Source organism: Bufo bufo, chromosome 4 (genome assembly GCF_905171765.1).
Source record: "Bufo bufo chromosome 4, aBufBuf1.1, whole genome shotgun sequence".
In the NCBI taxonomy this organism is placed as follows: Eukaryota; Metazoa; Chordata; class Amphibia; order Anura; family Bufonidae; genus Bufo; species Bufo bufo.
Window position 1 is genome coordinate 346,738,001 of NC_053392.1, and position 24,650 is coordinate 346,762,650.

At 42.1% G+C, this 24,650-nt stretch overlaps 1 protein-coding gene across 2 annotated transcripts in view; it reads right to left on the reverse strand.

Moving 5' to 3' along the window:
- Positions 1–6,527: 6,527 nt before the first annotated feature.
- The window catches only part of ZUP1 (zinc finger containing ubiquitin peptidase 1), a 74,954-nt gene continuing 56,831 nt past the window's right edge, over positions 6,528–24,650 (reverse strand). For both annotated transcript variants that reach the window (XM_040428910.1, XM_040428909.1), the window contains exon 10: positions 6,528–6,777. In XM_040428910.1, the coding sequence (XP_040284844.1) occupies positions 6,730–6,777 (48 nt within the window). In that variant the 3' untranslated portion in view covers positions 6,528–6,729. The remainder of the gene's footprint in view (positions 6,778–24,650) is intronic.

Consider the following 24,650-nt stretch of genomic DNA (forward strand, 5'->3'; position numbering starts at 1 on the left):
ATAACAGGGCAGGCCCCAGTGCTTCTTTTACACCAATTTTTTTTTTTTTTAAACCGACATGGGTCGCCCCCCCTTAATTTTCATAACCAGCAAAAGGTTAACCAACAGCTGTGGGCTGCCATTATCATGGTGAGAAGGTCCATGGTTTTTGGCTCCTTCTCAACCTAGTAATAACAGCCCACAGCCGCCCCAAAGAGCGAAACCAGCACATCAAATGGTTTCACGCTTGACAGCAACCCGGCTCTTCCTGGCCCCCCTGGGGCTTTGGGTACCGGGGTAATTGTGTTGGGGTTTACTGTCAGCACAGTTGTCACAATAAAAAAACGCTGGCTGACAATAAGACCCTGTCATAGTGATGAGAGCGTCTGTAAAGATGCACCCCTTACTACCACTGCAAGAACTGAAGAGCAAGATGAAAAGTAGCCATCTTTGTAATCCCTTTATTGAAATAATTACTCCCCAACTCATGCCCTCGTTGACCATTTTAATAAGTAATTTCCACTTTACTGTTTTGTGCTCTTCCACGATTCTGATGTAGTCAGAGAAATAATCTACAAAAAAAATGAACTGATATCAGTGGAGCATGCGATATATTACATTACTATACAAAGACAGATGGTTAGACAGTTAGACAACTTATTTGGCGGACAATGAATAAAAATAATTTAGCCCATAGCCCTGACTAAGAGGATTTAGTAGAAATGGCTTTAGTATTGCCCAAAGTGGCCAACATTTCTCCTGTGGTGAACCTGTTTGGCTAGTAAACTGCATGTTCCTAGTACTAGGGGGGTGTTGTTCAAAGTTGTATAAGCCCCAATATGGTCTGAGGTGGTTTTTGTGGGGCAAAATCAGTATGCTTGTTGTCTGACGGGGTTGTTGAGTGGTCAATCAGTATAACCCCCAGCATTCTCGTTGCCTTAGGGAGTTGTTACGGGGAAAGTAGTATAACATCCAGCATGCTCGTTGCATTAGGGGATTATGATGAAAGTCGTATAACACCCAGCATGCTCCTTGCCTTAGGGGGTTGTTGTGTGGTCAATCAGTATAACCCCCAGCATGCTCGTTGCCTTAGGGGATTGTTATGGGGAAAGTAGTATAACCCCCAGCATGCTCGTTGACGTAGGGTGTTGTTATGGGGTCAAATACTTATTACCCCCTGCCTGCTCGTTGCCTTAGGGGATTGTGGGAGGTAAATTGGTAAAACCACCATCATGCTCGATGGCCTAGGGTGAGTATTACTAAAGATTGCCCAAGTTGCTTGATGTCTAGGGGTGATTTTTTACACTTACCCACACGCCGCTGCTGCTGCTGTCTCCTCCGACGCAATCCTCTGATGCTCTCAGCCGGGGACTCCAATATGGCGCACGCTTCGGATGTCTACAAGCTCAAGTTCTCGCGAGAACTTGAGCTCCTTCTCCCTGGCTAAGAGCGGGGTTCTCTGATTGGATGCGCTCGCAGCCAGGGAGAAGATAACCGGCCCCAGGAGAACTTCAATTCCACGCCTAGTATAACCAAGTCGCCTCATTAGCATATGAGGCGTCAAAAGATACGGGGACATATTTTCAGTTGTTTCACACTTGTTTGTTATGTATATAATTCCACATGTGTTAATTCATAGTTTTGATGCCTTCAGTGTGAATCTACAATTTTCATAGTCATGAAAATAAAGAAAACTCTTTGAATGAGAAGGTGTGTCCAAACTTTTGGTCTGTACTGTATAGCCAGGTGAAAGGTCCTCTTTAAGTCCATTGTGTTTTCTATGTCCTTTAGTTTGAGGATTAAATCTTTTGAATCCTTTGAATACGAGGGCATCTTTTTTATACGTTTTTGCAGAAATATATCCACCTAGTCTTCTAATCTAAAGGGGAGTGAATTGATCCCTGAAATTATTAGTGTAGGTGGTAGGTTCAGAGGATTTTTATGTATTTTCTGTAAAAAAAAAAACTACAGGTAATATGGGGTGTTTGTTAGGCTACTTTCACACTTGCGGCAGAGTGATCCGGCAAGCAGTTCCGTCCGGCGAAACGTACGGCATCTGATGGCATTAGTAAGACTGATCAGGATCCTGATCAGTCTTAAAAATGCCTGATTAGTAAAAATGACTGAAATTAAGACATCCTTATGCATCCTGAACGGATTACTCTCCATTCAGAATGCATGAGGATATACCTGATCAGTTCTTTTCCGGCATAGAGCCCTTTTGACGGAACTCAGTGCCGGAAAAGAAAAACGCTAGTGTGAAAATACCCTTATATTTGTATTATATATAATTGTATTCTTCTTTGTTTAATATTTCTTTTTTCTTTCCTTTCTTCTTACATAGCTTTTATTTCTTTCAGATATTTTTCACTTGGATTACTTTTTCATAGTTTTTTTTGGTATAACATTCTGTAGTCCTTATTACTACCCGCCCTCCCCTTTTTTTTCTGTTTGAAGTCTTTGAGATATTCAATATTAGATTTTTGAATACCCCCACAGCTGATGACTTGGGGTACTTTCACACTTGCGTTTTTCTTTTCTGGCACTGAGTTCCGTCAAAAGGGCTCAATGCTGGAAAAGAACTGATCAGTTATATCCCCGTGCATTCTGACTGCAGAGCATTCCGTTCAGGATGCATCAGGATGTCTTCAGTTCAGTCTTTTTAACTGATCAGGCAAAAGATAAAACTGCAGCATGCTACGGTTTTATCTCCGGCCAAATAAACTGAAGACTTGCCTGAATGCTGGATCTGGCATTTTTTTTCCATAGGAAGGTATTAGTGCCGGATACGGCATTCAAAATACCGGATCCGTCCTTCCGGTCTGCGCAAAAAAAAAGGTGAAAAAAAATAAATGTCAGAACCGTTTTGCCGGATGACACCGGAAAGACGGATCCGGCATTTCAATGCATTTTTCTGACTGATAAGTCTTACAAATGCCATCAGTTGGCATAAGTTTTGCCAGATCCAGCAGGCAGTTCCGGCGACGGAACTGCTTGCCGGATCACTCTGCTGCAAGTGTGAAAGTAGCCTTATTGTGGTTAAATTAGGATTTTTCCTTTAGGGAAGTGTGTATTTTCTTAGCTCTGGAACTGATTGTTGTTCTAGTAAAAAAGTATCTTTTTATATTTGTCTAGCATACTTGTGTATGTCTATGTATGTTTGGATTCTATTCAGTCTAGTATCAGGGGCATAATATAATCCTTTCTGGATTAACGTTTCCTGTCCAGGGCTTAGCTCCACATTTGAGAGATCAAAGATAGTTTTAGTTTATGTTGTTATATTACTTTTTTGGGGTGACTTCTTCTAATTCTCTTCCTTCCACGGTTATTTTTTTCTCTACATTTCCTCTTCGCCCTATATAAGGGTTTTCTGATGTTTGAGGGTCCTTCTGAAAAACCTTTTGGAAAACAAACAAGTGAGCTTGGAGAAAGAAAAAAGGGATGCTGCTGCACTTAATAGCTGACTGTCTAGGCTACAATCCAGTTTACTGGTAACATCTAACAGCACCACGCTGACTGATCTGGTGAGATCTCGACTTTGCCAGAATCTTCCTTTTAAACTACTAACAAATCTATTGTGCTACAGTTAGGACCATATATATATTTGGACACAAATTATTATTATTATATATATTTTTTTTACCTGTTTACTAAAACATTCACGTTATAGTTATATAATGGACATGGACATAAAGTCCAGACTTTTAGCTTTTATTTGAGGGTATCAACATTAAAATTGGATGAAGGGTTTAGGAGTTTTAGCTCTTTTACATGTGGCACCCAGTTTTTAAAGGGACCAAAAGTAATTGGACAATTGACTCAAAGGCTATTTCATGGGCAGGTGTGGCCAATTCCTTCAATATTTCATTCTCAATTAAGCACCTAAAAGGCCTGGAGTTGATTTGAGGTGTGGTGCTTGCATTTTGAAGATTTTGCTGAGAAGTAAACATGCGGTCAAAGGAGCTCTCCATGCAGATGAAATAAGCCATCCTTCATCTGCAAAAACAGAAAAAAAACATCCAAGAAATTGCTACACTATTAGGAGTGGCAAAATCTACAGTTTGGTACATCCTGAGAAAGAAAGAAAGCACTGGTGACCTCAACAATGCAAAAAGACCTGGATGCCCACGGAAGACAACAGTGGTGGATGATCGCAGAATAATTACCATGTTGAAGAGAAACCCTTCACAACAGACAACCAAGTGAACAACACGCTCCAGCATACAGGCGTATCAATATCCAAATCTACCATAAAGAGAAGACTGCGTGAAAGTAAATACAGAGGGTTCACTGCACGGTGCAAGCCACTCATAAGCCTCAAGAATAAGAAGGCTAGATTGGACTTTGCTAAAAATAAAACATCTTAAAAAAACAGCATACTTCTGAAAGAACATTCTTTGGGCAGATGAAACCAAGATCAATCTCTACCAGAATGATGGGAAGAAAAAAATAAGGCGAAGGCATGGTACAGCTCATGATCCAAAGCATACCACATCATCTATAAAACAAGACGGAGGCAGTGTGCTGGCTTGGGAATGCATGGCTGCCAGTGGTACTGGATCCCTAGTGTTTATTGATGATGTGACACAGGACAGAAACAGCCGGATGAATTCTGGGGTTTTTAGAGACATACTGAGTGCTCAAATCCAGCCAAATGCAACCAAACTGATTGGTCGGCGTTTCATAATACAGATGGATAATGACCGAAAACATAAAGCCAAAAGCAACCCAGGAGTTTTTTAAAGCAAAGAAGTGGAATATTCTTGAATGGCGAAGTCAGTCACCTGATCTGAACCCAATAGAGCATGCTGGTTAAAGACTAAACTTCAGATAGAAAGGCCCACAAACAAACAGCAACTGAAAACCACTGCAGTAAAGGCCTGGCAGAGCATTAAAAATGAGGAAAAACAGCGTCTGGTGATGTCCATGAGTTCAAGACTTCAGGCAGTCATTGCCAACGAAGGGTTTTCAGCCAAGTATTAGAAATTAACATTTTATTTACACTTATTTTATTTGTCCTGTTACTTTTGAGCCGCTGAAATGAAGGGATTGACTTTAAAAAATGCTTTAGTTCCTCACATTTTTATGCAATCATTTTGTTCAACCCACTGAATTAAAGCTGAAAGTCTGAACTTCAACTGTATCTGAATTGTTTTGTTCAAAATCCATTGTGGTAATGTACAGAACAAAAATTTGGAAAATGTTGTCTCTGTCCAAATGTATATGTAACTGTATTTAATCAAAGAAAACTGCTCCAGGTCCAGGCTTTATTGTTCTAATTTGTTCAGTATTAGTTTCAGAAGGACTTACTTGGACTTGTTTTTGAGCAACATATAAGATTCTATGCTACTCTTGTAAGATTGTTAGATTCCTCCCATAACAGCACATCATCCACATATCCCCCCCCCATAACAGACCATCATCCACAGATCGCCCATAACAGTGTGTCATCCACATCTTCCAGAACAGTGTGTCATCCGCAGATCCCCCAGAACAATGAGTCCTCCACTCCTATTTTCCCTCTTCAAAAACCTACGTGTATCTCATCATTAGCTGCGTCTTATAAAACAAAAAAATATGGTATATGCACCCTGGAACAGCACCAAAAAATTGCAATTACTCTTGCATAAAATTAGGCCTTATACAGCCACGTCAATGAAAAAATAAAAAAATTACATTAAGGCTGCTAAAGGGCTCTTTCACACTTGCGTTCTTTTCTTCTGGCATAGAGTTCCGTCGTCGGGGCTCTATGCCGGAAGAATCCTGATCAGTTTTATCCTAATGCATCCTGAATGGAGAGAAATCCGTTCAGGATGCATCAGGATGTCTTCAGTTCCGGACCGGAACGTTTTTTGGCCGGAGAAAATACCGCAGCATGCTGCGCTTTTTGCTCCGGCCCAAAATCCTGAACACTTGCCGCAAGGCCGGATCCGGAATTAATGCCCATTGAAAGGCATTAATCCGGATCCGGCCTTAAGCTAAACGTCGTTTCGGCGCATTGCCGGATCCGACGTTTAGCTTTTTCTGAATGGTTACCATGGCTGCCAAGACGCTAAAGTCCTGGCAGCCATGGTAAAGTGTAGTGGGGAGCGGGGGAGCAGTATACTTACCGTCCGTGCGGCTCCCCGGGCGCTCCAGAGTGACGTCAGGGCGCCCCACGCGCATGGATGACGTGATCGCATGGACACGTCATCCATGCGCATGGGGCGCCCTGACGTCAATCTGGAGCGCCCCGGGAGCCGCACGGACGGCAAGTATACTGCTCCCCCGCTCCCCACTACTACTATGGCAACCAGGACTTTAATAGCGTCCTGGCTGCCATAGTAACACTGAACGCATTTTGAAGACGGATCAGTCTTCAAATGCTTTCAGTTCACTTGCGTTTTTCCGGATCCGGCGTGTAATTCCGGCAAATGGAGTACACGCCGGATCCGGAGAACGCAAGTGTGAAAGAGCCCTAAATATGGAGAAGGAAAAACAGAAAAATTAAGGGGGTAAATCATTTAAAGAGACATTTCACAAATTACAAAACCCCAAAAAAGTTGGTTAGCATTGCTTTAGCACATTTATTTTTACAAACATACATACATATGAGACCATTACAAAATGTTTAAAAATATATATATTTATCTAAAAGCTGATCCAAGCCAGTGTGAGTACTGTTATAAAACAGGAATAGACCCATCAGACAGTTTAGGGTAAATGTTTCCATTTAAATTTATTGCACGACTAAAGGCTGGAAAATTTTCTTTAAGGAATTCTTTCAGCTCGAAAAACTTTAGACATCTGTAAACGGACCTTTGAATAGAAGAACCACATATTAAATTTGCAGTAGCTATAACAGGAACAATGTTCTACATATCATACTTAGGACTAAGTTTGTCCAGGACTAGAACATGGCTGCCTGTCAGCAGGTTGTGCGAGATATTACAACTCAGTCCCACGAGCACAAACAGGTTTTGTGACGTTATGGCCAATTTGCAAAAATGCATTATTTTAAAAAGGAAGGATACATCATCATCATTGAATTATAAAAAACCACTCAGTCTGAAAAATCAGATGTAGTTTGCTAAACATGTACCTATTTCATAGTAACCTTGAGAATACCTGCAGATGGTGCCGATTAGGTGCAGATTTTCCAAACAGATTTAATGTGACAAATCCAGTATATTATAGTACAGGCTAAGTATATGAGATTTTAAAAATCCATGTGGATTTTGCCTCAGATCCACAGCAACCATCACATAAATTACATGCAGCTCTTGTCATATAAAGTAAACCACTGCAAATTTCACCCTCAGCACTGTAAAGGGTGGAATCAGCTTAAACTGATAGGCTGCAGATTTAAAATCTGCACTTCAGGTCAATTTAGGCTATTTTCTTCAACTAACGATATAGAGGCTCACCTGTCTATAGGTAAAGAACCGGTGCTCTTGTCGCATTTGACTCACCCAGTCAAAAAAGTTGAGTAAACATGAATAAATCTATTGGAACGACAGGCACTCGCAATCTGTGACCACCCAGAGATAGCTTAAAAAATTAAGGTTTATTGGCAATTTGAATTACATTAAAGGGGTTGTCCAAGTTATATTTATTGATGACCTATCCTCAGGATAGGTCATCAATATCAGATCGGCTGGGGTCCGACACCCGGCACCCCCGCCGATCAGCTGTTTGAAGAGAAGGCGCGCACCGTGCCAGCGCCACCTCCTCTTCACTGTTTACCTTCTCGCCGTTGCATCTGCAGCGGTGAGCAGGTGAAATTACACGTAACCGTCGCATTCATTTCAATGGTACGGATCGCTCATATACAAGTGTATGGGAATGATCTGTCCCATTGAAATGAATGGGACGGTTAGGTGTAATTACACCTGCTCACCGCTGCAGATGCAACGGTGAGAAGGTAAACAGTGAAGAGGAGGCAGCGCTGGCACCCTTCAAACTTGATCGGCGGGGGTGCCGGGTGTCGGACTCCAGCCTATCTCCAGGACCAGGCGGATGGCTACTGACCACGCAGCCACACCAACCAAACAAATATCCACCTACGCAGTATAAACAGCTGATTAGGGGGGGGGTTGGCATTCATTGTTTGCTAAAACTGATCTGGAGACCGCAATATTAAATATATCGTTTTTATTATTATTTTGTGAGGCAAGGTAACAAGAAATAGCTGTTTTGGCACCGTTTTTATTTTTTGTTATTTACAACATTCATCTGATAGATTAGATCATGTGAGCAGGTTGTCACGGACGCGACAATACCAAATATGACAACTTTTTTGGGTTATTTGTTTTTATTATTATTTTAAATAAAAAAAATCTTTAAAAAAAACAAAAAAAACAAACATTTCTTTGCATTGCTATATTCTTTCTTATACACTGCTCAAAAAAATAAAGGGAACACAAAAATAACACATCCTAGATCTGAGTTAATTAAATATTCTTCTGAAATACTTTGTTCTTTACATAGTTGAATGTGCTGACAACAAAATCACACAAAAATTCAAAAATGGAAATCAAATTTTTCAACCCATGGAGGTCTGGATTTGGAGTCACACTCAAAATTAAAGTGGAAAAACACACTACAGGCTGATCCAACTTTGATGTAATGTCCTTAAAACAAGTCAAAATGAGGCTCAGTAGTGTGTGTGGCCTCCACGTGCCTGTATGACCTCCCTACAATGCCTGTGCATGCTCCTGATGAGGTGGCGGACGGTCTCCTGAGGGATCTCCTCCCAGACCTGGACTAAAGCATCTGCCAACTCCTGGACAGTCTGTGGTGCAACGTGACGTTGGTGGATAGAGCGAGACATGATGTCCCAGATGTGCTCAATTGGATTCAGGTCTGGGGAACGGGCGGGCCAGTCCATAGCATCAATGCCTTCGTCTTGCTGGAACTGCTGACACACTCCAGCCACATGAGGTCTAGCATTGTCTTGCATTAGGAGGAACCCAGGGCCAACCGCACCAGCATATGGTCTCACAAGGGGTCTGAGGATCTCATCTCGGTACCTAATGGTAGTCAGGCTACGGTTAGGTTAGGTTTACGATAGTTTAGGCCCCTTTGTTAGGTAGTTAGCGTCGGTTAGCGCCCAGCCCACCGCAGTCACTGATTAGCTGATTAGCATATCGCTAATCAGCATTGGTACTTTTATAGTATCTGTAAGTGATCAGAACTGATCACAGTCAGATCTATAATAGTATTAGTGTCACCTTAGTTCACCCTCCACCCAAAGCGCAGTGTTCGGGCGTTCACCCACGCCCGCCCCGCCAAATTTAAATTTTTTTTTGATCACTGCACAATCACTTTAAAAGCGCTGCGGCGATAAAAAAAAATAAATCTGTTTTGATATTTTTTATCAATCGCAGCGGCTTCCGGTACTTCGCTAGCCTCCCATTTGTAAGACAGGCTTGCTTTTTTCCTTGGGTAGTCTCAGGGAATACCCCCTAAATTTAGTTGACCAAATGGCAAATTAGGGGTATTCTTCTGAAGAGGCCTACAGGATTTTGACCCAGAAATATCTCTCTAAAAGACAACTTTTTCCATTTTTTTATACAAAGTTGTCATTTGACAGAGATATTTATCTCACCCAGCATGGGTATATGTAAAAATACACCCCAAAACACATTTCCCTACTTCTCCCGAGTACGGCAATACCACATGTGTGACAATTTTTTGCAGCCTAGGTGGGCAAAGGGGCCCAAATTCTAAAGAGCACCTTTAGGATTTCACAAAGCATTTTTAACACATTTGGATTTCAAACTACTTCTCACGCATTAGGGCCCCTAAAATGCCAGGGCAGTATAACTACCCCACAAGTAACCCCATTTTGGAAAGAAGACACCCCAAGGTATTTTGTGATGGGCATAGTGAGTTCATGGAAATTTTTATTTTTTGTCACAAGTTAGTGGAATATGAGACTTTGTAAGAAAAAAAGAAAAAGAAAAAAAATCATCATTTTCCGCTAACTTGTGACATAAAAATAAAAATGTTCTATGAACTCACTATGCCCATCAGCAAATACCTTAGGGTGTCTACTTTCCGAAATGGGGTCATTTGTCTGGTGTTTCTACTGTCTGGCCATTGTAGAACCTCAGGAAACATGACAGGTGCTCAGAAAGTCAGAGCTGCTTCAAAATGCGGAAATTCACATTTTTGTACCATAGGTTGTAAACGCTATAACTTTTGCGCAAACCAATAAATATACACTTATTGCATTTTTTTTAATCAAAGACATGTAGAACAATACATTTAGAGAAAAATGTATATATAAATGTAGTTTTATTTGAAAAATTTTACAACTGAAAGTGAAAAATGACTTTTTTTGCAAAAAATTCGGTAAATTTCCATTAATAACAAAAAAGTTAAAATGTCAGCAGCAATGAAATACCACCAAATGAAAGCTCTATTAGTGAGAAGAAAAGGAGGTAAAATTCATTTGGGTGGTAAGTTGTATGACCGAGCAATAAACCGTGAAAGTAGTGTAGTGCAGAATTGTAAAAAGTGGTCTGGTCATTAAGGGTGTTTAAGCTAGGGGAGCTGAGGTGGTTAACCCCTTAGTGACCACCCATACGTGTTTTTACTGACGTAAACAAAGGGGGTTTTAGCTAAACGGCTGGCTTTAATCAATCATTACATGTACTTAAAATGGTGTATTAAAAACTATAACTTGTCCTGCAAAAAATAAGACCTCCTACAAGTACATTTATGAAAAAACAAAAAAGTTCTAGCTCTTGGAATGCAATTTTTTTTAAATGTGCTTGGTCACTAAGGGGTTAAGGACACGGCCATATTTCACCTTAAGGACCAGGCCATTTTTTGCAAATCTGACCAGTGTCACTTTATGTGTGAATAACTTTAAAACGCTTTTACTTATCCAGGCCATTTTTTCATCACATATTGTACTTCATGACACTGGTAAAATGGAGTAAAAAAAAATAATATATTTTTTTTAAAATACCAAATATTTTAAAAAAATTTCAAATTTCAATTTCTCTACTTTTATAATAGATAGTAATACCTCCAAAAATAGTTATTCATTTACATTCCCCATATGTCTACTTCATGTTTGGATCATTTTAAGAATGCCATTTTATTTTTTGGGGACGTTACAAGGCTTAGAAGTTTAGAAACAAATCTTGAAATTTTTCTGAAAATTTCTAAAACCCACTTTTTCAGGACGAGTTCAGGTCTGAAGTCACTTTGTGAGGCTTACATAATAGAAACCACCCAAAAATGAACTCATTTTAAAAACTACACCCCTCAAGGTATTCAAATGGATTTTACAAACTTTGTTAACCCTTTAGGTGTTCCACAAGAATTATTGGAAAAGATATAAAAATTTTAAATTTCACTTTTTTGGCAGATTTTCCATTTGAATCCATTTTTTCCAGTTATAAAGCAAGGGTTAAGAGCCAAACAATATTTATGGCCCTGATTCTGTAGTTTATAGAAACACCCCATATGTGGTCGTGAACTGCTGTACGGTCACACGGCAGGGCGCAGAAGGAAAGGAATGCCAAACAGTTTTTGGAAGGCAGATTTTGCTGGACTGGTTTTTGACACGATGTCCCATTTAAAGCCTCCCTGATGCACCCCTAGAGTAGAAACTCCAAAAAAGTTACCCCATTTTGGAAACTACGGGATAGGGTGGCAGTTTTGTTGGTACTTTTTTAGGGTAAATATGATTTTTTGGTTGCTCTATATTACACTTTTTGTGAGGCAAGGTAACAAGAAATAGCTGTTTTGGCACAGTTTTTATTTTTTGTTATTTACAACATTCATCTGATAGGTTAGATCATGTGGTATTTTTATAGAGCAGGTTGTTACGGACGTGACAATACCAAATATTTTTGTTATTTGTTTCAGTTTTACATAACAAAGCATTTAAAAAATAAAAATTCTTTAGTGTCTCCACATTCTGAAAGCCATAGTTTTATTTATTTTTTTGGGCAACTGTCTTATGTAGGGGCTATTTTTTTTTTCAGGTATGAGATGACGGTTTTATTGGCACTATTTTTTTTTTTTTTTACACTTTTTTTTTTACGGTGTTCATCTGAGGGGTTAGGTCATGTGATATTTTTATAGAGCAGGTTCTTACGGACGAGGGGATACCTAATATGTCTACTTTTTTATTTATGTAAGTTTTACCTAATACCAGCATTTCTGAAACAAAAAAAAATAAAAATGTTTTAGTGTCTCCATATTCTGAGCCATAGTTTTTTTTTATTCTTTGGGCGATTGGCTTAGGTAGAGGGCTCATTTTTTGCGGGATGAGGTGACGGTTAGATTAGTACTATTTTGGGGGGAATACGCCTTTTTGATCACATGGTATTGCACTTTTTGTGATGTAAACTGACAAAAATGGCTATTTTTACACAGTTTTTATTTTTATTTTATTATGGTATTTATCGGACAGGGTGGATCATGTGATATATGTGTGTTTTTTTTGTTTTTTGTTTTTTATTATAAAATAAGGGGAAAGGGGCTTTTTTTTTTCTTTTTTTACTTTATTAATTTTATTAAAAACATATTTTTTTTATTGTGTCCTTAAGAGGTTAAAGGGATCGTCTCACGAAAAATATTCTGCAGTTTTAGAACCAGCACCTGGATCTAAATACTTTTGTAATTGTATGTATTTCAAAATTCAATATAGCTGCTGAGTTATTCCATAAAATGCATCTTCATTTAGGATAGGGATAACTATCAGATCCGTGGGTGTCCTACCGCTGGGACACCCTACCGATCACAAGAACAGTGGACCTGTACCTCCTGCAACTCCCCTGAAAAGAATGGAGCGCCCACTCCTTTCATTTTTATAGGAGTTCCGGACATAGCCACTCTATACCTTCCGTAGAAATGAATGGACTGGCCCAGCGCATTTGCGCAGGGCTGTGAAGTCGGTAGATAAATGCTCCGACTCAGACTCCTCAGTTCTTGGTACTTCTGACTCCGACTCCCCGACTCCTCTGTATTTAATATGCGAATGTATTTTATACATTCCTTGAAGGAAAGAAAGGCAACATACATGTCATTACCATAAAACTGCTGGCTAGGAAGCTGCTGCCTTCTCCCTTGTGTGCTGATCTTCTGCTGAAGATCGGGCAGTGGGAGGATCCAGGAAGGGACAGGGGAAGGGGCATTTATTTTAAAACATGATTTCCCTAGTAGAATCCCATAGTCATGTTTAAAGTTTAAGCTAACAATCTGAGTTTACAAGTTTTTATAGCCTTAGCTGAATGACTAGTCCTGCAAAAAACATATTTACTTAATCAGTTATCAGTGAGAGGCTAGGTTAACCATGGGCGTTGCGTTCCCTGTAACAGCGGAACACAACACAATGGAAAGTATTGCCGCTCCTTAAGGCCTCATGCACACGACCGTTGTGTGCATCCGTGGCCGTTGTGCATTTTTTTTTTCGCGGACCCATTGACTTTCAATGGGTCCGTGGAAAAATCGGAAAATGCACCATTTTGCAGCCGCATCCGTGATCTGTTTCCTGTCCGTCAAAAAAATATGACCTGTCCTATTTTTTTGACTGACAACGGTTCACGGACCCATTCAAGTCAATGGGTCCGTGAAAGAACACGGATGCACACAAGATTGGCATCCGCGTCCGTGATCCGTGGCCGTAGGTTACTTTCATACAGACGGATCCGAAGATCCGTCTGCATAAAAGCTTTTTCAGAGATGAGTTTTCACTTAGTGAAAACTCATATCCGACAGTATATTCTAACACAGAGGCGTTCCCATAGTGATGGGGACGCTTCTAGTTAGAATATACTACGAACTGTGTACATGACTGCCCCCTGCTGCCTGGCAGCACCCGATCTCTTACAGGGGGCTGTCATCTGCACAATTAACCCCTCAGGTGCTGCACCTGAGGGGTTAATTGTGCAGATCATAGCCCCCTATAAGAGATCAGGGGCTGCCAGGCAGCAGGGGGCAGACCCCCCTCCCTCCCCAGTTTGAATATCATTGGTGGCCAGTGTGCGGCCCCCCCCTATTGTAATATCATTGGTGGCCAGTGTGCGGCCTCCCCCCCTCCCTCTATTGTAATATCATTGGTGTCCAGTGTGCGCCCCCCCCTCTATTGTATTAATATCATTGGTGGCCAGTGTGCGGCCTTCCCTCCCCCCCCCATCATTGGTGGCAGCGGAGATTCCGATCGGAGTCCCAGTTTAATAGCTCTGGGGCTCCGATCGGTAACCATGGCAACCAGGACGCTACTGCAGGCCTGGTTGCCATGGTTACTTAGCAATATTACAATATTAGAAGCATCATACTTACCTGCTGGCTGCTGCGCTGTCTGTGTCCGGCCGGGAGCTCCTCCTACTGGTAAGTGACAGGTCTGTGCGGCGCATTGCTTAATGAGCTGTCACTTACCAGTAGGAGGAGCTCCCGGCCGGACACAGACAGCGCAGCAGCCAGCAGGTAAGTATGATGCTTCTAATATTGTAATATTGCTAAGTAACCATGGCAACCAGGCCTGCAGTAGCATCCTGGTTGCCATGGTTACCGATCGGAGCCCCAGAGCGATTAAACTGGGACTCCGATCGGAATCTCCGCTGCCACCAATGATCTGGGGGGGGCGCACACTGGCCACCAATGAAATTACAATAGAGGGGGGGGGCCGCACACTGGCCACCAATGATATTACAATAGAGGGGGGGAGGGGGGCCGACGGAGGCCGCACACTGGCCACCAATGATATTACAATAGAGGGGGGGGCCGCACACTGGCCACCAATGATATTCAAACTGGGGAGGGAGGGGGGTCTGCCCCCTGCTGCCTGGCAGCCCCTGATCTATTACAGGGGGCTATGATACGCACAATTAACCCCTTCAGGTGCGGCACCTGAAGGGTTAATTGTGCTGATCACAGCCCCCTGTAAAAGATCGGGTGCTGCCAGGCAGCAGGAGGCAGTCATGTACACAGTTCGTAGTATATTCTAACTAGAAGCGTCCCCATCACTATGGGAACGCCTCTGTGTTAGAATATACTATCGGATCTGAGTTTCACGATGCAACTCAAATCCGATGGTATATTCTAACATAGAGGCTTTCCCATGGTGATAGGGACGCTTCAAGTTAAAATATACCATCGGATTGGAGAAAACTCCGATCCTATGGTATATTAACTCCTGACTTTACATTGAAAGTCAATGGGGGACGGATCCGTTTGAAATTGCACCATATTGTGTCAACGTCAAACGGATCCATCCCCATTGACTTGCATTGTAATTCAGGACGGACCGTTTGGCTCCGCATGGCCAGGTGGACACCAAAACTACTTTTTTTTCATGTCCGTGGATCCTCCAAAAATCAAGGAAGACCCATGGACGAAAAAACGGTCACGGATCACGGAAAAACGGAACCCGTTTTTGCGGACCGCAAAAAAAACGGTCGTGTGCATGAGGCCTAACTGTGCGTGCCATATAGTGAAGCATATGAAAAGCATGCTTTTTCATGGTCACTTAACGTGTTCGTTTTGCGGTAACGTGACACACTGCATGCATTGGCCTTTATTCTTACAGTAGAAAAGTACAGTATTTTTCGCAAAAGTGGGGGAAAAATAGCAGTGCGTCTTATGGAGCGAATGCTGCGACCGTCCGGTGAATAGGCTGAGGGGGAGGAGGGGCTGGGGGCCGGCATCTGTTTCTGTAATGGCAGCGGGCCTGGTGCAGTCACTGTATTCTACTACACCAGGCCCCGCTCACTCTAGTATACGGTAATCATATCTAACTTGTGGGTATTGTTAAAGTATTCCAATCATCTTAAATCTAGCGCTGTACTACTTACTACTAACTTCTTAGCAGTCGGAGGCCTGGTGGGCGCTCGTAGTGTAGCTCACTACGTCATGCGCCTGCTCCGCCTACTTTATGAATGAAGCAGGCACCGGGCCCCGCTGCCAATACAGAAACAGATGCCGGCCCCCATTCACTACACAGGGACACTGTTATGGGGGGGGGGGGGGAGATCTGTGGATGACACATAAGATAAGATGCCCCCATAACAGTGCCATCCAGAGATGCCCCCATAACAGTGCCATCCACAGATGCCCCATTACAGTGCCATCCACAGATGCCCCCATAACAGTGCCATCCACAGATGCCCCCATAACAGTGCCATCCACAGATGCCCCCATCACAGTGCCATCCACAGACCACCATTAGTTCAAAACCCACCAAAAGCACACCTTTTTTTTTTTCTTATTTTCCTCCTAAAAAAACTATGGGCAGGTGCGTCTTATAGGGCGAGAAATACTGTAATTAATTATAACTTTTTTGTGAATTGGGACATTTAAACTTGCTTTTTTTATTTTTTATTCCAATTTAAATCTAGTAGGAGTCGGAGTCGGTTTATTTTCTGCTGACTCCGACTCCAGGTACCCAAAATTGCCTCCGACTCCTCGACTCCGACTCCACGACTCCGAGCCCTGCATTTGCGACCGGCCGCTCCATTCTTTTCATGGGGCTACAAATCCCCCATGAAAAATTATCAGTTGGGTTCCAAGCGGTAGGGCCCCCACAGATGTGATAGTTAACTCCTATCCTGTGAATAGCGGATAACTTTAACTACCCAGAATACCCTTCTATTGATGTATTAACCCCTTTAAAGTGAAGCACACTAGAGATTCTTAAAAAGTTGCACATGCCACATTCTGAAGAGATTTAAATATTGATACATAACAAAGTCATTGAACTCTAACAGTCTGGAAAGGGTTACAAAGCTATTGCTAAGACTAGTTTCACATTTGCGGCTGTGCTCTCCGGCATAGAATGCCATACCAATAATCAAACATGCTGGAGGTAGTGTGATGGTCAGGGGCTACAGTAATCTGTTTCTGCGTGAACTGGGTGACTTGTCAATTGATGTAACGATGGTTCTTTACAGAAAACCGTGAAGGAGAATGCTTGCCTGTCAGTTCATGACTTAAAGGGCTCATGCACACAAACGTGTTTTTTTTCTGTGTCCGTTACTTTTTTTTTTTTTTCGCAGACCATATGAGGAACCATTCATTTCAATGGGTCTGCAAAAAACAAAAACGGAAGTTATTCCGTGTGCATTCTGTTTCCGTATGTCTGTATTTCCGTTCCATATTACAGACAATAGTACTGTTCTATTAGGGCCAGCTGTTCTGTTCCGCAAAATACAAAATGCACACTGAGGTCATCCGTATTTTTTGCGGATCAGTTTTTTCTCAGACTGCAAAATACATACGGTTCTGTGCATGAACCCAAAGCTTGATAGCAATTTGGTCATGCGGCAGGACAATGATACAAAGCACACAAGCAAATCAACCTGTGAATAGCCTGACTTAAATCCCATTGAGATGCTCGAAAAGCCTCCTATGTATGTGGCCAAAATAAAATAATTCTGCAAGCGTGAGTGGGTCAAAATTCTTGGTTGGCACAATAGGCTACGGGTATTTGGTTTCGGGAGCAATTTTTTTTTTTCACATGGATGATATAGGTTAAGCACAAATCTTTATCTTGAAAAAATTACATCATGTCTTTATCTTACATTAAAATTAGTTGGATGATCTGAAATATTTTAATGTCACAAACTAGCAAAAAATATAAGAAATTGGATAAGGGGAAAACGGTTTAACAGCATCCCACACTATTGACAGAAAAAAAAAAAAAAAAGTTATGGCTTTTGGAATCTGTCGACAAAAAAAAACCAAAAACATTTTTTCCATAAAACATGTTTTTATTGTGCAAAAGTACTAAGGTAAAACTAAATAAAATACATATATGGTATCGCCATATATTTTCCAACCCATAGAATATACTATTTTTCCCGTAAGAAAACCTGGGAAAAAACATGTAAAAACACTATTGTGGAAATGTACTGTCTACTGCATAAAAAAATAAAAGCTAACCAATAAATGAAACACACCCAAAATGTCAAAATGTAGAAGAATACACTAATTACATACAGTATCAGAATCTGTCACCAGATACATCGGTTTGAATTCAACTTACATGCAAGATGTGCGCTTGTCAATACATTGTAATGGTCTTGATCCTATTTCTCTTTGTTGAGAAATTGTCTTTTAATTTTATGCTAATTATCCCATTGGTGCAACGAGGGTGATGCCATTGCATCTCAGTGTCTGAATATGCTACGGTGAAACTTCAGCCAGGAACGAAAAAAAGCGGAGCCACTGCCTTTGTTGCATTCAGCGGCAAAAAAACTATTTATCCTAGTGAAATAGGACCAAGACTATTACAATGTACTGACAAGAACGCACCTTGTATGTAAGATGTATTCATCTGGTGACAGATTCTCTTTAATAAAATTCAGTGAGTGTAAAAAAAAAAAAAAAAAAAAGGAATGAAAAAAAACAAAAAACAAAAAAAAAAACATCCTAGGCCTTAGAATACACAACAAATACTTTCAGCAAACAATGACAAAAAAGGTAAAAATTTTATCCAAGGGTTAAATGTCATGCTTACTAAATGTATTCCAGGATGATAAATAACTCGTGGTGTTTACTTTGAACATCACAAGCACATTTAATCCTTTCATGCACCTTTGATGCCCTCGTGTCCAGGTCAAAAAGGTACAGTTCTGGTATTGCATGGTTTTTAATATCTTTACAAGTGCTTTGCAAATCATAACTGTTTTGACTTTAATTTTTTCAAAGACACATAGGGGTTTTTATTTTCTTAACTGATTTCATAACTTACTGTGTTTTTTTTTTTTTATTATTATGAGCAGAGAAAAGCAAAGAAAGTATTTATTATTTTATTTTTTGTTAATTTGGCTACTACACTCCCTTGATTAGTAGTACAAATACAAATATTGATACCAAAATATATTACCTTACTGATCTGGACTTAGAGAATATCTGAACTGTGGACGTCACCCACTCCCAGGGCACTTTGCGGTGCCCAGAAGTAAAGGCATACCTTTCAGCTTTAAAGTGCCATTTTTTCCATAGGCCATTAGATAGCAGCATGTTGTCTTTGCAGTGGCCCTATGCAGCTAAAACATTTTAAAAAAATCACCCTAAAAAAAGGACACTACTGAGTACAATAGAAATCCCAAAGTATTCAACGAGGGGTATATTGTAAAATTGCCATTTTTTTCCACTTTTCGTTAATATATGGGGGGAAAAAAACAAAAAAAAAAAAATTTTTTCACTTTGCAGCTAATTTAGCCCAAATGACTGCAAACATGCTGCAAGCTATCAAGAAAATGCACCCCAATGTCAATGCGGGAAACACTCCGGCAAAAAAATTAAAAAAAAGACACGCCAATGGTGGACGTCACCCATTCCTAGGGCATTTTATGATGCCAAGAATTAAAGGCATACCTTTTAGCTTAGATACCAGCAATGTTAAAAACCACCAAATGTATTTGAGGGGTTTACTGTAAAATTAACATTTTCCTTTTTTTTAAGCCTTTTGTTGGAAGATGGAACAAAACATAAAAAACTGAATTTTTTTTCACTATGCTACTGATTTAGCTCAAACTACAAAAAGAAATAAATCCTACTACAGCCATATGTGTACCAAAAAACAAAAAGGGAACAGCAATATTATAAATATTTTTCTTTTGCAAGAAAATTTTAAAGCGTGCCTGTGTATGATACACTTTAAAACAGTTTCCAATACACAGTGGTGGCAGAGAAGGGCAGTCAGGGCAAAAGTACCTAGTGTCTTGTCTGATGCCTCGTTTTGTGCAGACACTGCACCTCCTTTGTGGATGTCTTTGGTTTAGTGTTGGGGTATAGCTGCTTTCAGTGGTAGGGTAGGGGTTCTAACGGGGTACATTAATTTCTCAATAATTATTTCTTGATACCAAAGAAATGTTTGCGTTCACCCAGACGTTTTGCGAGTTGTAAATAAATGGATAACTTTTTATACCGTAGGACTTGCGCATTACCTCATATGGTTTAAAGTACCTGATCAGACAGGTCAGTGCCCCCCATGTATTTATTGTAATCAAGTATGCAAGTTGGGTTTTGTTTATGGGTGGTAGACCCCCTTTCTCTTACTGGCACTGTGACTTCTGTGTGAATCGTACTTAGCATAAGTACATCTTTTCTGTCCTTGTAGCATAGTGCCAGCAGGTTGCCACTATGAAGGGCATCAGGTTCTTCTCTTTGTAGTTTTATTTACCAGCAGGGAATGTGGAAAACCTCTGCGATTTCTCCCGAATGTGCCTCAAGCTCCCGTATTTTCTTCTTGGAGGCTCTGAAAAAAGGGAATGCTTGTATAGTAATTATCTAAAAATAATTTGTACCCCATTTGGACCTATTAGTTCCCAGATGACTTTTGCATTTGTTCCTAAACCAGCTGGGCATCCTTGGGGGTTTAGTTCACTGTGCCTCCCTTGGTACACTCGAAATGCAGAAGTGTAACCTGTTGTGCTTTCACACAATTTGTATAGTTTTATGCCATATCTGGCCCGCTTGGATGGAAGGAATTGCTTGAAATGTAACCTTCCTTTAAATTTAACAAGTGACTAATCAACTGATACATTTTCAGAGGAGGTAAATATTTTTCAGACAGATAATTTAGAAGTGGCCTAATTTTATATAACTGGTCGTAATCCGGAGAAGAACTTGGGGGGCATTGAAGAATTTGAGGAGAATTTCATATTGGTATCTGGACACAACAGTTACAAAACTTGGGGTGCTATCGATGGGACTTGCCTCCTAATAAGACCTTATTGTAGTTTTTTTCATGATACCCATTGCTAATGTTAAGGCCAGAAATGTTTTCATTTCATCCACCTTTGTGGGTGTCCATTGTCCAGGCCGGGCATAGTAAGAAGAGTTTTTTTTTTTTTTTTTTTTATATATTGAGCACCCTATAAATTAGTCTCTTTTACAAAAAGCTTAAAAAGGTGATCCGTTACAAACAGCTGAAAAAACTGTAGTGGTTCAAATCCAGTTACATCTAGTGTAACACCTGGTACAGCATTACATTCTGGGACAAACGGGATGCCTGTACTTGGGGGTTGCCAATTCAGAAAAGCAATTTGAGGCAGCATTTCAGGCACTTGTGCCTCTCTGCTGGCAGTTGGTATATCTCTACTGGTGGTAGGCATGTCAGGACTTGGTGCACTGGTAGTTGGCATGTCTCTGCTGGTGGTAGGCGTGTCAGCACTTGGTGCACTGGTAGTTGGCATGTCTCTGCTGGTGGTAGGCGTGTCAGAATTTTGTGCACTTGTAGATGGCAAGTCTCTGCTGTTGGTAGGCATGTCAGGACTTGGTGCACTGGTAGTTGGCATGTCTCTGCTGGTGGTAGGCGTGTCAGGACTTGGTTCACTGGTAGTTGGCATGTCTCTGCTGGTGGTAGGTGTCTGTGTGCCACCAGCAGAGCCCAGATTCACCAGGATGGCCTTGGTGGTGATCCTTGGATTCTTTTTCACCTCTCTAACTATCCTCCTGGCCGGCACAGGTGTCACTTTTGGTTTCCGACCACGTCCTCTGAGATTTTCCACAGTGCGGAACATCTTGTATTTTTTGCTCAAATGTACATAAAAGCTGAGAATTTTTTTTTTCCACAATAATGCCTTTTGTACATCGTCTTATTATCTTTTGGGAGACACCTATGTCATTTCCCGTCCAAAAATTACTTGCTGGTTGAATAAAAGTAACTAAGTCAAAATTTGCCAGGTATAAATAATTATGGGCAGCACTGTGTATATGTGTGTGTGTGTATATATATATATATATATGTGGAATCCTTTATTCACCTATGCGACGTTTCGGTCCGCTTACTGGGACCATTCTCAAGCAGATATATATACATACACACACAGATCTAGAAATAACTTTTTTCCATACCTTCCTAATCAAGTTAGTAATATTAATTATATATTTTTTTTTTTTTTCCCTGCCTGACTAATCTGGTTGGGGCAAATGGGATTATATATACAGGGCTTTTTTTCTGGCGGAACGCTCCGGAACGGCGTTCCGCCACCTTTTGACATCGCAGCCTGCCATGCTCCAGCATGGCAGGCTGGATGTATCAGCGGGGAGGGACTGGGAGGAGGAGCTGGGGGCCGGTGCGTTCACTGTGCTCCGGCCCCCAGCTCCAGTACAGTTATAGAATGTGTAAAATGAGTAATTATTCTATTCATGAGGCCCCCTCTGTAGTAGAACATTCAATATATCCATGATCCTACTCACAGGGCTGTTATCGTAATCCAGGCCGGCCGGGCAGACGAGCGGCAGCGTCACTGACTCACTGACTACTTTATGAATGAAGCAGGCGGCGCAGGCAGGTGACGTCAGTCAGTGACGCTGCCGCTCGTCTGCCCGGCCGGCCTGGATTACGATAACAGCCCTGTGAGTAGGATCATGGATATATTGAATGTTCTACTACAGAGGGGGCCTCATAAATAGAATCATTATTAATTTTACACATTCTATAACTGTACTGGAACGGCAATGGGGGGGTCTGTGGATGGCACTGTTATGGGGTGGGGTGGGGTGGTGGGGGTCTGTGGATGGCACTGTTATGGGGTGGGGGGGGGGGGGTCTGTGGATGGCACTGTTATGGGGTGGGGTGGTCTGTGGATGGCACTGTTAAGGGGTGGGGTGGGGGTCTGTGGATGGCACTGTTAAGGGGGGGGGTCTGTGGATGGCACTGTTATAGGATGGGGGGGTCTGTGGATGGCACTGTTATAGGATGGGGGGGGTCTGTGGATTGCACTGTTATAGGATGGGGGGGGGGTCTGTGGATGGCACTGTTATAGGATGGGGGATCTGCGGATGCCATCCCCAGATCCCCCATTAACAGTGCCATCCCCAGATCCCCCATTAACAGTGCCATCCCCATCTGGGGGGTTTCTTTGCTGGGCTGGACTTTTATAGCCCCCCCCCAAATTTTACTTGCATCCCTGTTCTCTAAAGGGGCGGTTTTAGGGGGCGGTCCTAGGGGTGGGTAGGGGCGTGGCCAGGGGAGGGGGGCTGAGTTCCACCACCTTTTCTCTGAGAAAAAAAGATATATATATATATATATCACATACACACGGAAAAGGTCTGGCAGCACTCCCTTTAAAACTTTTTCAATATAGGGTGCCCGCGGTGATCCCTCGATTCAAGACGGAACACAGACAATGAAAGTCCGCAGCACTCCTTGAAAGATGAAATGTGCTCTTTATTCACACATATCAAGTGACAACGTTTCGGTTCTGTGAGAGAACCGAAACGTTGTCACTTGATATGTGTGAATAAAGAGCACATTTTATCTTTCAAGGAGTGCTGCGGACTTTCATTGTCATATATATACACTGCTCAAAAAAATAAAGGGAACACTTAAACAACACAATGTAACTCCAAGTCAATCACACTTCTGTGAAATCAAACTGTTCACTTAGGAAGCAACACTGAGTGACAATCAATTTCACATGCTGTTATGCAAATGGAATAGACAACAGGTGGAAATTATAGGCAATTAGCAAGACACCCCCAATAAAGGAGTGGTTCTGCAGGTGGTGACCACAGACCTCTTCTCAGTTCCTATGCTTCCTGGCTGATGTTTTGGTCACTTTTGAATGCTGGCGGTGCTTTCACTCTAGTGGTAGCATGAGACGGAGTCTACAACCCACACAAGTGGCTCAGGTAGTGCAGCTTATCCAGGATAGCACATCAATGCGAGCTGTAGCAAGAAGGTTTGCTGTGTCTGTCAGCGTAGTGTCCAGAGCATGGAGGAGCTACCAGGAGAAAGGCCAGTACATCAGGAGACGTGGAGAAGGCCGTAGGAGGGCAACAACCCAGCAGCAGGACCGCTACCTCCGCCTTTGTGCAAGGAGGAACAGGAGGAGCACTGCCAGAGCCCTGCAAAATGACCTCCAGCAGGCCACAAATGTGCATGTGTCTGCTCAAACAGTCAGAAACAGACTCCATGAGGGTGATATGAGGGCCCGACGTCCACAGGTGGGGGTTGAGCTTACAGCCCAACACCGTGCAGGACGTTTGGCATTTGCCATAGAACACCAAGATTGGCAAATTCGCCACTGGCGCCCTGTGCTCTTCACAGATGAAAGCAGGTTCACACTGAGCACATGTGACAGACGTGACAGAGTCTTGAGACGCCGTGGAGAACGTTCTGCTGCCTGCAACATCCTCCAGCATGACCGGTTTGGCATTGGGTCAGTAATGGTGTGGGGTGGCATTTCTTTGGAGGGCCGCACAGCCCTCCATGTGCTCGCCAGAGGTAGCCTGACTGCCATTGGGTACCGAGATGAGATCCTCAGACCCCTTGTGAGACCATATGCTGGTGCGGTTGGCCCTGGGTTCCTGCTAATGCAAGACAATGCTAGACCTCATGTGGCTGGAGTGTGTCAGCAGTTCCTGCAAGACGAAGGCATTGATGCTATGGACTGGCCCGCCCGTTCCCCAGACCTGAATCCAATTGAGCACATCTGGGACATCATGTCTCGCTCTATCCACCAACGTCACGTTGCACCACAGACTGTCCAGGAGTTGGCAGATGCTGTAGTCCAGGTCTGGGAGGAGATCCCTCAGGAGACCGTCCGCCACCTCATCAGGAGCATGCACAGGCGTTGTAGGGAGGTCATACAGGCACGTGGAGGCCACACACACTACTGAGCCTCATTTTGACTTGTTTTAAGGACATTACATCAAAGTTGGATCAGCCTGTAGTGTGTTTTTCCACTTTAATTTTGAGTGTGACTCCA